Raw genomic sequence first — 14,832 nt, forward strand, 5'->3', positions numbered from 1 at the left:
ACACCTCACACTTCTCTGTATTAAATTCCATCAACCATTCCTCTGCCCACCTGGCCAATCGATCCAGGTCCTGCTGCAATTGTTCACAACCAACTTCACAATCTGCAAAACCACTAATTTTTGTATCGCTCACTTTAGTGTCACCCACAAATTTACTAATCCAGTGTTGTAACCTATCTATGAATATCCAGCTTGTGCCGTTCTAAATGCCCTGCAGAAGCCCTACCCAGCCAGCCAGGTTTGTAAGCAATTAGTTTCACAAGCTTTGAATCTTCACATACGTGCTTCAGCGCTAACGAGGGAACTTAATGTAGAGTGCTGAAGATATTAACATATGGAAAAGCACATTGAACATAAGCCAAGAAAATAGACAAAAGAAGTATTATAGCAAGCAGCCTGCAAGCAGTTCCAAATCCATTTTACATAACAATTGAGGTTTTGGCACATTAAGAGACAATGCAGGTGCAGAACAGGACCCCACAATGCCAGTGCCGGCATTTATGTCTGTCAGCCGTATACTTCTGTCAGCCATTGGGTGGGTATGTGGAAATCCTTGATCCATGTGGCATCACGTGCACTTTGCATCAGAGTACTGAGCTACCTCAGTAGAGACCCTTGGACTATAATCTGCCCTTACTGGACTTTATCTTGCATTCTTGCAAAACGTTCTTCCCTTTATCATGTATCGGTACACTGTGGATGACTCACAACTTTGTTAGAACACAACAAAAGCTTTTCACTATAGCTCGGCACACGTGACAATAAACCAAACTTCAAATTTCAGAGTTTTGTGCGCCCACTTTCATGGCCATTTGCAAGCCTTTCTGAACATCACCGAGCCAGGTGAGAAATACTGGTCCTATTAATTTTAAGTAACTATTTATACCAAGAGATATATTATGAATCTTATTTCTGATGGTACGCAAGAGGATGATATTAAGTAGTTTGGCATGACAAAAGAATGTACACACCTACAAATCTAAAGCGAAGCCTCTTGTGGAATTATTTCAGCTGCACCCAATTTGCAATGCAATATTAAGATAGTGTTTCAGTTGAAAAGCAATGTCAGAAACCTAAGTTTATGCTGAAGTGAGACATCTGACATTTGTGAAGGAAGTAAAGTAGAGGGCCTGCTACTGACAACCGGCTCCCATTAGGACGTCCACCTGCGACCACACCTATGACAACCTACGACCACACAGGCGACAACCTACGACAACCGAAGTCAACCTACGTCCACCCGCGACAAGCTACAACCCTGTCGGCGACAACATGAAGACAACTGAAGCCAATTCAGTCGCCGGTACCTGTCACCGGTTGACATAGGTAGTCGCCAATGGAATTCTCCGAAGTCATCACCCGGCGACAACCTGGCGTCATCCTGGCGACAACCTGCGTCATCCTGGCGACAACCTATGACAGCACCTACGACAGGAGAAGACAAGCTACGTCAAACCCACAATCGCCGAAAGATTTTGAACATTTCAAAATCAAACGGCGACAAGAAAAAAATTACGACTCTTTAGGCAACTTGAGGAGACAACTCACGACCATACAGGCGTCACCCAGCAACCGTGGCGACAACCTAGTCGCCTGTGGTCGCCGAAAAAATTGCCTAAGTGGGACAGGCCCTTTAATACCCCAATGTCTTTTCCAGTTTTCTTTTGCCCACTACAATCAGTTTAAAGAAGGTTCCTGACCCAAAACAACACCTTTCCATGTCCTCGAGATGCTGCCTGACCTGCTGGTTTACTCCAGCACTGTGTGTTCTACGGAGGTAAATGTAGCTCTAATGAGCCATGTGGAGCACCCACACACCAGCGCTTTGAACTTCTTTTGTGAGATTTAACTAACAAAGTGATTACTGCGCTTCGGTGGAAGTCATCAGCTCATTACTTCAACAAAGATTAATTATTGTAAGTAGGCTAATGATTTTCAAGTAGCATGCAGAGAGATTTCACACAAATCTAACATGTTGGTCAAATGCAACCTTTAGAGGAACTTCTCCCTAATGTAACAAGAATGGAGACAATAAAGAAAAAGATAGTGAGCGTAGGGCTGTCTGGTGGGAACACCCCTCAAATAAGGGAAGGGATATCACCCCTGGAAGCCATGCAAGTGGCAAGTATTATGTGTAAAAAAGGGAGGTGCTAACATCAACAATATTGAATGTATGGACACTAAGAATGTATCAAGAGTTTTGCAGGGTATTTGTTTTGTATATAATTTTTATTCTGAATAACGTTTATTCTTGAAATAATAAAAGTGTGAAAGGAGCTAGTTCTGCAGGGTGTGTGATCCCACAGCAACAACCTGGCCTGGTCACATATCCACATCAGAGGCAAGGCTGGGAAAACTAGTTGTTTTTTTCATATAAAACTCAGAGACAATAGGTCAATTATAATCTCAACTCCACCAATTTCAAGTTTGTCAGAATAGAAACCAGCAAACTTCAATCTCCTGTTCCTGATTTTAGTTAAAAACTTGCTCATCAGATTTGTACACTATATCAGCCCTCCAGTGCTCCAATCCAGGACTCTTCTAATGACTTTATAATTAGATTATCTTATCAGGTCAAATGTACACCCATACCGTATCATCTGCATATTTCTGCAATACCCAACGTAATTAAACTCTTCCAATTAATTGTAGCCAAGCTTGTCAGTCTTTTGGTCTTCACGCCATGTACTGCTACTCACTATGACAAAGGTGCTGCTTTGCTGTGACTGCGATTTAAAAATACATTTGAGTATTCAGTGAACTCAATTCATTAATATAACAAGAAGCTGGTCCACACAGACATATGAACCTGTGTCTTATCCTTTCGCCATACCGTTAACTCATTAACAAACTGTAATTGGCATCAACAAGTAACCTGGGTTACAGGAAACTAGGCAAATTACTGGAAAATGTCAAGAATGCTAAATTAGCGAGGAGATCTGATAAGAGATATACAAAATTATGAGATGCACAGATGAGATAGTTATAGAATCAGTCATACAGGTGGAAACAGGCCCTGCAGCCCATCCTGCCCACGCCAACCAACATGCCCCATCTACACTAGTTCCACCTGCCTGCGTTTGGCCCATATATCCCTCTAAACCTATCCTATCCATGTACCAGTTCAGATGTTTTTTAAAAAGGTAGACAATAGTAAACTTTTCCCCATTACTACCTTTATCTATACTCCCAAGCCTTTCCTGACGTCCTCTGAGTGAGGGCTACATGTATATATGTGTGTAGTTTGTTTTGTTGTGCTATTCTTATAACAAATGTAAAGCACTTTGGCCAACGAGTGTTGTTTTTTAAATGTGCTATATAAATAAATGTGACTTGACTTTAACCTGAATGCATGGGTTTACGGTATGGAGTAGGAGGTTTACAGGGGCATAAGGAGATTTTTTTTCCACCCAAGGTTTGGTTGGAGTTTGGGATGCACTGCCTGAGAGAGTGATGGATTAAATACATTGACAAAGTATCCACATGAACACTTAAACTGCAAAGTTGGTGAAGGCCGGGGACCAAGTGCTGATAAATGGGGTTAATATTGATGGGTACTTGATGGTCAGCATTTGCAAAATGGGCCAAAGGGCCTGCTTCTGTGCTATATGACTCCATGGGTATAGAAGGGGAAACAAAGTAATATTTGGCTGTGATGCTCCGGCAGTTGAATTGCTTGACCAACTTGACCACCAATGAAATAGTGCCCGAGGAATCAGTGCAAGGGATCAAAACCTTCAGGGAAAAGTGAAGAAGATAAAGAGTGTGTGAAGACAAAATGCAATTTGTTCCATTCTGTCTTTCAACAAACTGCGAATATTCAGAAGCAGATTCCACTGACCGGTTTGAGGGGGGGGGGGGGGGGATACATCTGATTCAGTCACAACATTCAGGCAAGAACAAGAAGGAAACTTATTATCTGAATGGTGTCAAATTAGGAAAAGGGGGTAGATGCAACGAGACCGGGGTGTCCTTGTACATCAGTCACTGAAAGTAACAATGCATGTTCAGCAGGCAGTGAGGAAAGCAAATGGCATGTTGGCCTTCATAGCGAGAGGATTTGAGTATAGGATGAAGGAGGTCCTACTACAGTTGTACAGGGCCTGGATTATTGTGTGCAGTTTTGGTCTCCTAATTTGAGGAAAGACATTCTTGCTATTGAGAAAGTGCAGCGTAGGTTCACCAGGTTCATTCCCGGGATGGCGGGACTGACATATGATGAAAGAATGGATCGACTGGGCTTATATTCATTGGAATTTAGAAGGATGAGAGGATATCTTATAGAAACATTTAAAATTCTGGACAGGCTAGATGCAGGAAAAATGGTGGGGGAATCCAGAACCAGGGGTCACAGTTTAAGAATAAGGCATAGGCATTAGGAATTGAAATGAGGAAAAACATTTTCACCAAGAGAGTTGTGAATCTGTGGAATTCTCTGCCATAGAAGGCAGTGGAGGTCAATTCACTGGATGTTTTCAAGAGACAGTTAGATATAGCTCTCAGGGCTAACAGAATCAAGGGATATGAGTAGAAAGCAGGAATGAGGTACTGATTTTGGATGATCAGTGTTACGACTCCCGAATGCAAGTACTTCAGAGCCACGTAACACAAGTCAAAAACCAGGTTCAGGTTCAAAAACAGTTTTAATTATTCACTGGAACACAAAACTCAAACCTGATATAAACAACCCAGTCAGGGATATGGATAAACCGACAAACAATTTAACAATGCTCCAGCCAGCCACACCATGGGCCGTCGAACCGGAGATTCCAAAACCTGCCCAAAGAGATACAACCCTGAAACCAAAATACACGAAAACTCTAAGGTCAGCCCTTATCCGTCCCAATACAATATCTGATAACAAGGAATGGTGAAAATACACAAAGTTCTATGCCATGTGGTCCGGCTGCCTCGGCCCCCACCAACAGACTGCTTATCAGTCAGAGTCCACGACGAAGAGAAGGAATTCTGGGAAGCTCTGGTCTTTATACTCCAGATGAGTCACCCGTCACCTGACGCAGCTGGGCCAATCGGGTACAGGAGCCTTTAACCCCTCGATTCCAGACTCACAGCCACGAGGCCTGTACTTGGGATAGAAACAGAGAGGTAAGTACATAGCATTCACCAGGGGGGGGGAAATGCCTAACACCCCCACCCAAAGATACTGAATAAGTTTCTGAAAATGAACTAAAAAAAACACCACCAAATTTCAGCAACTATTCAGTAACACAGACATCACTGGCGCGACAATGCATCAGCCAATACATCATCCTTGCCACGGATATGCCAGTCAAATGAGACAACCGCAAGGGAAGCGTCTCCAAAGCCTCAGAGTTACTCAGCTTTCCCTGCGTGCCCATGGTGTGGCTGGCTGGAGCATTGTTAAATTGTTTGTCGGTTTATCCATATCCCGGACGAGCCCCCATTTTGTTACGACTCCCGAATGCAAGTACTTCAGAGCCACGTAACACAAGTCAAAAACCAGGTTCAGGTTCAAAAACAGTTTTAATTATTCACTGGAACACAAAACTCAAACCTGATATAAACAACCCAGTCAGGGATATGGATAAACCGACAAACAATTTAACAATGCTCCAGCCAGCCACACCATGGGCCGTCGAACCGGAGATTCCAAAACCTGCCCAAAGAGATACAACCCTGAAACCAAAATACACGAAAACTCTAAGGTCAGCCCTTATCCGTCCCAATACAATATCTGATAACAAGGAATGGTGAAAATACACAAAGTTCTATGCCATGTGGTCCGGCTGCCTCGGCCCCCACCAACAGACTGCTTATCAGTCAGAGTCCACGACGAAGAGAAGGAATTCTGGGAAGCTCTGGTCTTTATACTCCAGATGAGTCACCCGTCACCTGACGCAGCTGGGCCAATCGGGTACAGGAGCCTTTAACCCCTCGATTCCAGACTCACAGCCACGAGGCCTGTACTTGGGATAGAAACAGAGAGGTAAGTACATAGCATTCACCAGGGGGGGGGGAAATGCCTAACAATCAGCCATGATCATATTGAATGGCGGTGCTGGCTCGAAGGGCCGAATGGCCTACTCCAGCACTTATTTTCTGTGTTTCTATGATATTAGTCTTCAGTTTTGAGTTCCTTATGAAAGCTTAATGACTCTTTGAACTACCAACCCAGCTATATTCATTTTCCATAGAGAGACTTGTATTTTATTAAGCTCAAAATTTATCTGTGATACAAGAGTATATCAAACTATTTTCAATGACTTGGCATCAATCTTCCCAGTCTTGGCCTCACCAACAACTGATGACAATTCTTAGCCTGTACTGTGGTTCTGTTAATTTAACACAAGCATGTTTAGTGTTGCAATGTAACTCATAAATCAAACCTGCCAATTCTTCTTTGCATGTCTCCACTGTAAACAGACTCATTGCTCCACATTATGAACTGGATAGCCGTATGTTTCATTTACATGCATCAAACTGATTTAAATTACATTTGTGATTTTTTAAATTTGATTTTATCAAAATCTATAAAAATGTTTTAAAAATGTAATCAGCAGCAAGTTGCAAATGCAAGAACCAGTAGCAAGTCTGTTAAAGCCCATTCTGTATACAACTGGTCGATTGTTAGGTCTCATAATGGGAATCTCAGCAGAACCTGATCCACAACTAATGAGCCATTTTAATGCTCATTCTGATTGCCATTTACAACTGGAAATTATTTTCCATTTATGTGCATTGTCAATCAGAGTGTTTCCAAGATATAAAACCATCTTATTTTAATGGCCTCTGCAGAATACCAAATAATTCTGCATCTTTAATGGTGAACTGTTGTAAATCAGTTCACCATTAATTCACCACCAGGGAAGGTGAACAGACGGCAGTATTTGTGCATATAGGCACAAACTACATCGGGAAGAGGAAGGAGGTTCTGCAATGCGATTTTATAGTTTGGAAGACTGAAAAGCAGGGTGATTATCTCTGTATTGCTTCCAGTGCCTCGTGCTAGTGAGGGCAGGAACAGGGAGTATTACAGCAATGTTACAACATTTTGAGATTTTAAAAATCAAGTCTGCAATTTATCCCATCAGATAAAGCATAAAAAGAAGTTTAATTTGACGCCTAATTCACTTTCATATCTTCAGTATTAAAAAAGTTATGACCATTTTCATACTCGGAAATTAGCATCTTGTTCCCTATTGCTTTTCCAGTGAGAGAGGAGGGGGAAGAGAGGGGGGTAGAAGGAAGGGGGGGGAGAGAGGGGGGAGTGAGAGGGGAGAGAGGAGGGGGGAGGGGGGGAGAGAGGAGGGGGGGGAGAGGAGGGGGGAGGGAGGAGGGGTGGAGAGAGAGGAGGGGGGGAGAGGGGAGGGGGAGAGAGGAAAGGGGAGAGAGGAGGGGGAGAGAGAGGAGGGGGAGAGAGGTGGGAAGAGGGGAGGGGGAAGAGGGGAGGGGGAAGAGGGGAGGGGGAGAGGAGGAGGGGGAGAGGGAGAGGAGGAGGGGGGAGAGGAGAGGAGGAGGGAGAGGGGAGAGGAAGAGGGGGAAGAGGAGGAGGTGGGAGAGGAGGAGGGGGGAGGGGTAGAGGAGGAGGGGGAAGAGGAGGAGGAGGGGGAGAGAGGAGGAGAGGGGAGAGGAGGAAGAGGGAGAGAGGAGGAAGGGGGAGAGAGGAGGGGGGGAGAGGAGGGAGGGAGGGAGAGGAGGAGGGGGAGAGGAGGGAGGGAGGGAGAGGAGGAGGGGGGGGAATGGGCGAGGGGGGGAGGGGAGCGGGGCGAGCGTCTGGGCAGCGCGAGCAAGTGGCCGGGCAGCGCAAGCGAGCGGCCGGGCAAGGCGATCGAACATCCAGGCAGCGCGAGCGAGTCACTCACAGCGCATGAAAACAGTACACAGACCCATTGTGACGTCATCATGTCATCAGCCAAAGCCAGCCGGTTTTATTTTCAAAATTCTTTCTGATTTGTGAACATTTTGATTAATAACTCCAGAAATAAAAGATGACATTTTCAGATAAGCTGATTTCAGACTCCAGGGGGTAAATCTCTACCGGAATATGTAAAAATGTTACGGTTAGCGCATCGTTTTTTCGAGAAGATGTGACAACACACAAACAAATAAACACACACACACATCCACATACACAATCAGACTTTTAATAGTTACTTGACCAATTGGGACCCGTTGGGTCCCGTCCCCTCAACTCGCAGTTGTGGGTGGGGGGGAGGGGGGGCGGTCTGTGGCGTCACACACACAGTAACAATCCTACACACAGACACACTAACTACCCCCCTTGATAATATATTAACATTATTCATTGGCTCCTTTTACCCCATCCCCGTCCTATCCACTGAAGCATAGCCCCTAACTCGCAGGCGTGTTTTGAGAGGAGGGTGGGGGGGGTAGAGAGTGAGGACAGAGAGAGGGGCAGAGACAGAGAGAGGGGCAGGGACAGAGGGAGAGAGGGAGGGGGAAATGTAGGGGGAGAGGTGGGGGGGTAGGGTGGGGAGGGAGGGGGAGAGAGAGGAGGGGGAGAGGGGTGTGATGGGAAGGGGGGTGGGGGGTTGTGAGGGTGCAGTTGTTGTGGGGGAGGGGTTGTGGGGAGGGTGGGTTTTGTGGGGGGGTGGGGCATTGTGGGGAGGGTGGGTTGTGGGGGAGAGAGGGTTGTGGGGCGTGGGGGGGGGTTGTGGGGGAGAGGGGGTTGTGGGAGGGAGGTTGTGGGGGAGGGGGGTTGTGGGGGAGGGCTTGGGGGCTTGTGGGGTGTGTTGTGAGGGGAGAGTGGTGTGTGGGCGGGGGGAATGAGCTCAGAGAAAAGACTGGGGAAGAGCCATAGGGGAGAGGTGGTGCATCACGGGGGAGGAGGAAGGAGAAAGCGAGGGGGACCAAAGGGATAGTGGCTGGAATTGGCGGTGCGATGGGGACTCACAGCGGGCGCTGGTCGCTGGTCGTTCTCCTTCGCCGGGATCAGAGTCTCCACTTTCCGTTTGGCAACATCGGCAACATCTCCGACTCCGGGCTGCGCTGGGTCGGGTCTCTGACGCTGGGCTGCTGCTTGGGCCGGGGCTGTTGCTTGGGGCGAGGCTGCTGCTTGGGACGGGGCTGGGCTGCTTCGGATCCCTTCGTAAGTCCGGTTGGAAACCCCCGTTAGCCACCCTCAGCTCCAGTAAAGATGCAGTGACGCAGGAAGGGGCGGACCAGCCTAGGGAGTGACAGGGGAAGAGACCAATCCGCGCGGCGCCGACTACAGGAGAAGAGATCGATCTGCACATGCGCTGTTTTGAAGCGTTTTAAACCTAGCTAACTTTTACGACATTCAACCGATTCGAATGAAACTTGGCGCACTCGCAGCACAGGAGAACGGTGAGTGTTATGGCGGAAAATCGTAGCGCTATCGTGAACCGTTTTTGCGCAAATAGAAAGACCGCCAAACCGGAGGATATCAGAGTTTTAGTTATGTACTAGACCAAGGGGGACCCGTTGGGTACATCCCCTCAACGCGCGGTTGGGGGGTCGGCCTGCGGCATCACACACACCCTAACCACCCCCCTTGATATTATATTAATATTATTCATTGGCGCCTTTTACCCCATCCCCGCCCTATCCACTGATGGCATAGCCCCCATCTCGCAGTCGCGTCTAGGGGGGGGGGGGTGGTAGCGAGAGAGAGAGAGAGAGAGGGGGCAAAGGGGCCGACTGGAAGCGGGCGGCGGGCCTCGGTAGCGCTCGGGACCTCGCGGGACCTCTGAAGCCCTCCGAAGTCCAACCAAATTACAGCGTGTTCAGCGGCTTCAATCCAGAGCCCTTGGGGGGGAGGGCAGTTGGGCTGCGGGTGGGGCAGACAGCCGGCCAAGTGCCAGTCGACTGTGGGCTGGCGGCGAACAAATGACTGCGAGTGGGGGGGGGGGGGGGGGCATAACTCGCAGCGCCTGGAAAAAAATGCCCAGCAGACCGCACGTTGAAAACACTGCTCAGCGGGCCGCGAGGAGCAGAGCCATTGTGATGTCATCAGCTCGTTAGCTTTAAAAAATATTTCATTTTTGTGAACAATTTTAATAAATAACTCAAGAAATAATGATGAGGCGATTTTTGAGATCATGAGGTAAATCTCTATCGGAATATGTAAAAATGTAACCGTTAGCCCGTCGTGTTTTCGAGGAGATGTGAATCACAGACAAACAAGACACACACGCACAAATAAATACATCCACATCCAAGATCACAGTTATATAATTATAGAGATATGATTATTTGTTTTGTGTTCATGTGACTGTCAAGCAGTGAACATTAAGAATTTCATTGTTCCGGCCCCAGTGCAAAGGACAATTAAACACTCTTGACCAGGCGCTCTGCACAGGAAAATAATCTTACCTTGCCCACACTGTCATCCAGTGCAGCTGTAAAATACTTTTGCTGGCCTCAGTGGCAGACAAGCTGATAGGACCTCAGATATCGGTTGGCCCTTCAACTTATGCTCAAGCAAGGTTTCATCTTCTGTTATTGTCTTTCAGTAGTTAAAACCTAGGTAGATTCTTCAACAGATACACAGGCTCCAATGTCCTAGTAGCATTGCCAAAGATGTATTGAGTTCCAATGTACATCACTCAGCAAGCTCCCCTTTGATGGAAGTTGGAACTTAATTTCACGTTAACTTACTAATTAGATTTATATTTCAAGTCATTTGGTAGCCCGCAAAACAATAGAGAGCTAGTGTTTATGCATAGTGCTGCCAGGGGTGGTGGTGGAGGCAGATGTGATAGTGGCGTTTAAGAGGCTTTGAGATCGGCACATGGATATGCAGGGAATGAAGGGGTATGGATCGCGTGCAGGCAGATGAGATACGTTTAGCTTGGCATTGTGTTCGGCACAGACATTGTTGGCCGAAAGACCTGTTCCTGTCCTGTACTTTTCTCTGCTCAAAGTTTAATGTTCTATTTGTACATCATGATGCACCAGATCTGTCACTAATCTGTGCAATCAGACAGCTTCTCAGGACAATTAATTTTTTTAAACTTTTTTTTAAAATCATAGTTTTTGCTTACGAATGGTGATTTAGTCTCATGGGATATCAGTAATATGTGGATTCAAACAAGTGAAAATTCAATAAACTTCCAGAGCCATTACTTAACTCTACCTTAGTTAATTTGTAGTAAATTTCAAGGACTTAATCAGTCCAAAGGTGCCCAGATATTGTCCTTCATTAAATGAATAAAATCAATAGAATTAATTGAACTTCTGCTCTAGCGTCTGCTATTTCTGCCTGTTACAATTTCAATCTCCTTTACTTGAATGTATGAATTACAAAAGATCAAATGAAATGCAAATAAGCCACAGCCTTTAACTCCTCCAATGCGCATTATGCACACTCGGAATATCAAAGTATTTATTTTTATCCTCGTATGATTCATCAGTATCTTTTCACTCCTGTTTGCACAACCTCATTTTAACTCCACATTTCACTAATTAGTACCATCACCAAGGTTTAAGATGTCAAAGTGACATGTGAACCACCTTCCCCCACTCTTGGGTAATCTACATCTCTTTTTACTCACTCCAATTATCTAGAATCCTACTTTTAAATTTAATCAAAGGTCCCATATTAACGTCCATAACACTCAGAAACAATTCAAAAAGTGATAAAAAAAAAAAAAAAGAGGCAATAAAAAGAAAGAGAAGCAGACCTGCTCTAAACTTAGATGTTCACTTGCATCTCCTCCAATTTCATCTACTGTATCCGCTGTTCCAGGTGTGGACCACTATATGTCAGCGAGACCAAGCGCAAACTGGGCGATCGTTTCATTGAACACCTTTGCTCAGTCCGCCTTGGCCTACGTGATCTCCCAGTTTAACGCCCCTTCACATTCCCATACTGACCTTTCTGTCCTGGGCCTCCTCCATTGTCAGAGTGAGGCCAAATACAAATTGGAGGAACAGCACCTCATGTTTCGCTTGGCAGCTGACAACCCAGCTGTATGAATATTGATTTCTCCAACTTCAAATAACCCTTGCATCCCCTCTCTCTGTATCCCTCCCCCACTGTAGTTGTCGTACTAGTTTCACTGTCATCCTGGTGAGTTTCACGGTCTGTATAACTAGTTATCACCTACCCCACAGCCAGCAATGGACCATTGTGGGGTCCACCTTTCCTTGAACATTGTTGATTTTTGCATATCTTTCATTCATTTGTATTTGCATATCTTTCATTCATTCATTCATTCATCTCACATCCCCATTCCGCTGACTCTCAGTCCGAGGTCGCAAGCTGAAATGTCACCTATTCATTTTCTCCAGATATGCTGCCTGATCCTCTGAGTTACTCCAGCATTTTGTGTCTATCTTAGATTTGTTACCTATAATAACTAAGAAAACCAAAACTTGATTCTTTCCTCTTCTTATGAGCTGAGGAAAAACTCGAAGTTAAATTAGACAATTACATAAATATTAAACAATTATAAAAGCTTTCAACTGAAAATATGTTAATACAAGTTCACTGCTTACATACCTATTACATTTAATTTTGAGCAGGCAGCAGATAACTTATCTCTAAATATTTCAAATTATATTACAAAGATGAATAAAAAAGTTTACAATTATTTTTATTTAGCACAATGAAATACAATTTCTCAACTGAATTATCCCAGGATATTGCATATGTAGTAGAAACAATTTTATGTTTCATTCTGTATTGGAGATTAACAAAGTAAAACATTTGTAATTCATGTTAGTGATAGTGATATTTAGAGTTACTCATACAACTTAATAATTGCATTCTCTCTATTTCTTGATATATTGCTTATTGATACCTGCATATATTCAATGTGACTGAATGCAAAATTTGGTTCACATGACTGGTTTAGACATAGATTTAAAATAGCACCAATAAATTAATTTTATCCCAGTAATAAAGCCCCAATTACCAAACACAAAATTAATTCTAAACTAAAAACAATAAAGAAAATTAGCATTCAATATCCTCAAGGTTTCGTGAAATTCTTTGCATTTGCTGAACCTCACCAAAAAAAAGCTGCTAGCCTGTTTTAATCTGTTTTTTTGCTTGCGATACATTTGCAACATCCCTTTATAAGTAGTCCAGTCACATTTTGGAGAGAGTCAGCCAGGTAAAATCCTAAAAGTAAATAACAGAGTTGACAGTGATTAATAAAGTATTTGTCCCATCAATTTCCACATCCAAGGACCATGAAATAATACAACTATGGATACATTTCTCTCCACATCCCCAACTGGCCTTTCTCTTGAAGTAAAAGTTCAATTAGTGCGTGATTAATAAAATACTGGAAATACTCAAAGTAAGATGAAAGACATTGGTGAAACCGCACTTGGAGCATTGTGTCTTTGGAGCGTTAGTCACCCTGCTATATGAAGGATGTCATTAGGCACGGGAGAATGCAGAGAAGATTTACGAGGATATTTGCCAGGACTCGAGGCCAGAGCTACAGGGAGATGTTGGGCAGGTGTGGACTTTATTCTTTGGAGCGCAGGAGGATGGCTGATCTTATAAATGTTTACAAGATCATGAAGTGAATAGATAGGGAGAATGCACAGGGTATTTTTCCCTGGGTAGGGGAATTGAGAATCAAGGGGAGTCAAGGGCATAGGTTTCAGGTGAGAGGGGAAAAATGTAATAGGAAATGGCAGGACACCATTCTCAGGTGGTGGGTATATGGAACAAGCTGCCAAAGGAAGTAGTTGAGGCAGGTACAATAACAATATTTAAAAGTATTTAAAATGTACCTTTTGAGAGGTACATGGATACAAAATGTATATAGAGGGATAGAACCAAACATGGGCAAATGGGACTAACTTAGACGAGGTATCTTGGTCAACATGGACAAGCTGGGCCAAACAGCCCGTTTCGATTTTGTATGATTCAATAACATTAAGTCTGAAAGACCAAATAGGAGAGAGACAAAACACTGAATGATGAAAATGGGGGATATTATTTAACTGTTGTCAATGATTCATGAAAGTGCAGTATTCCATCATTGTTACTGCTCATATGCAAATCTTAGCATTTGAATAAAAATCTAACTAATTTGCTTTGTCCAAACCGGAATAGATGTGACCTTCTCCCAATATTCACTTGTGCACAAAAAAGAAATGAAATAAAATGTAAACAAAATGAACAATACTTCCCTCACCACAAAACACACACATGTTCATGAACATATAATATGTTTGTTTAAATCCCCAAACTTCAATAGCACAGTGGTTCACACTCTGAGATTAGCTTTGTTTAATTTGGAGATAGAGAGTGGAAACAGACTCTTCGGCCCACCGAGTCAGTGCTGACCAGCGATCACCCATTAACACTAGTTCTTTCCTACACATTAGGGGCAATTTACAGAAGCCAATTAACCTACAACCTGCATGTTTTTGGAATATGGAAGCAAACCGAAGCATTCAGAGAAAACCCATGCAGTCACAGGGAGAACATACAAACAGAACCTGCAGTCGGGATCAAACCCGGATCTAAGGAAACTGTAAGACAGCAATTGTATCGCTGTGCCACCCTATTCCTTTCTGGAGATCTAATTTGTAACAATTTTAGAGTCATTGGCAGAGTCATACAGCATGGAAACAGGCCCTTCGGCCCAACTTGCATATGCCAACCAAGATGCCCCATCTACCGCAGTTTCACCTGCCTGCGTTTGGCCAATGTACTTCTAAACCTGTCCTATCCGTGCCCAAATGTCTTTTAAATGTCATGCATTTCACTGCACTTGTTTTCCCCCCTCAACTTTCATCAGAGACAAAACTAACAGACAAAAGACAATCCTTTCTGTCAATACTATGATAATACTCTTGCAACAGCTTCACCTTCAAAGGATTCACGGGATCGTTAAC

At 44.3% G+C, this 14,832-nt stretch overlaps 1 protein-coding gene across 1 annotated transcript in view; it reads right to left on the minus strand.

Annotated features, from left to right (window-relative positions):
- Positions 1-12,461: 12,461 nt before the first annotated feature.
- hacl1 (2-hydroxyacyl-CoA lyase 1) overlaps positions 12,462-14,832 on the minus strand; it is a 119,241-nt gene continuing 116,870 nt past the window's right edge. The window contains exon 17 of the mRNA XM_033050702.1: positions 12,462-13,093. Coding sequence (XP_032906593.1) covers positions 13,061-13,093 — 33 coding nt within the window. The 3' untranslated portion in view covers positions 12,462-13,060. The remainder of the gene's footprint in view (positions 13,094-14,832) is intronic.

The sequence above is a fragment of the Amblyraja radiata genome, chromosome 2, assembly GCF_010909765.2.
Source record: "Amblyraja radiata isolate CabotCenter1 chromosome 2, sAmbRad1.1.pri, whole genome shotgun sequence".
NCBI lineage: Eukaryota > Metazoa > Chordata > Chondrichthyes > Rajiformes > Rajidae > Amblyraja > Amblyraja radiata.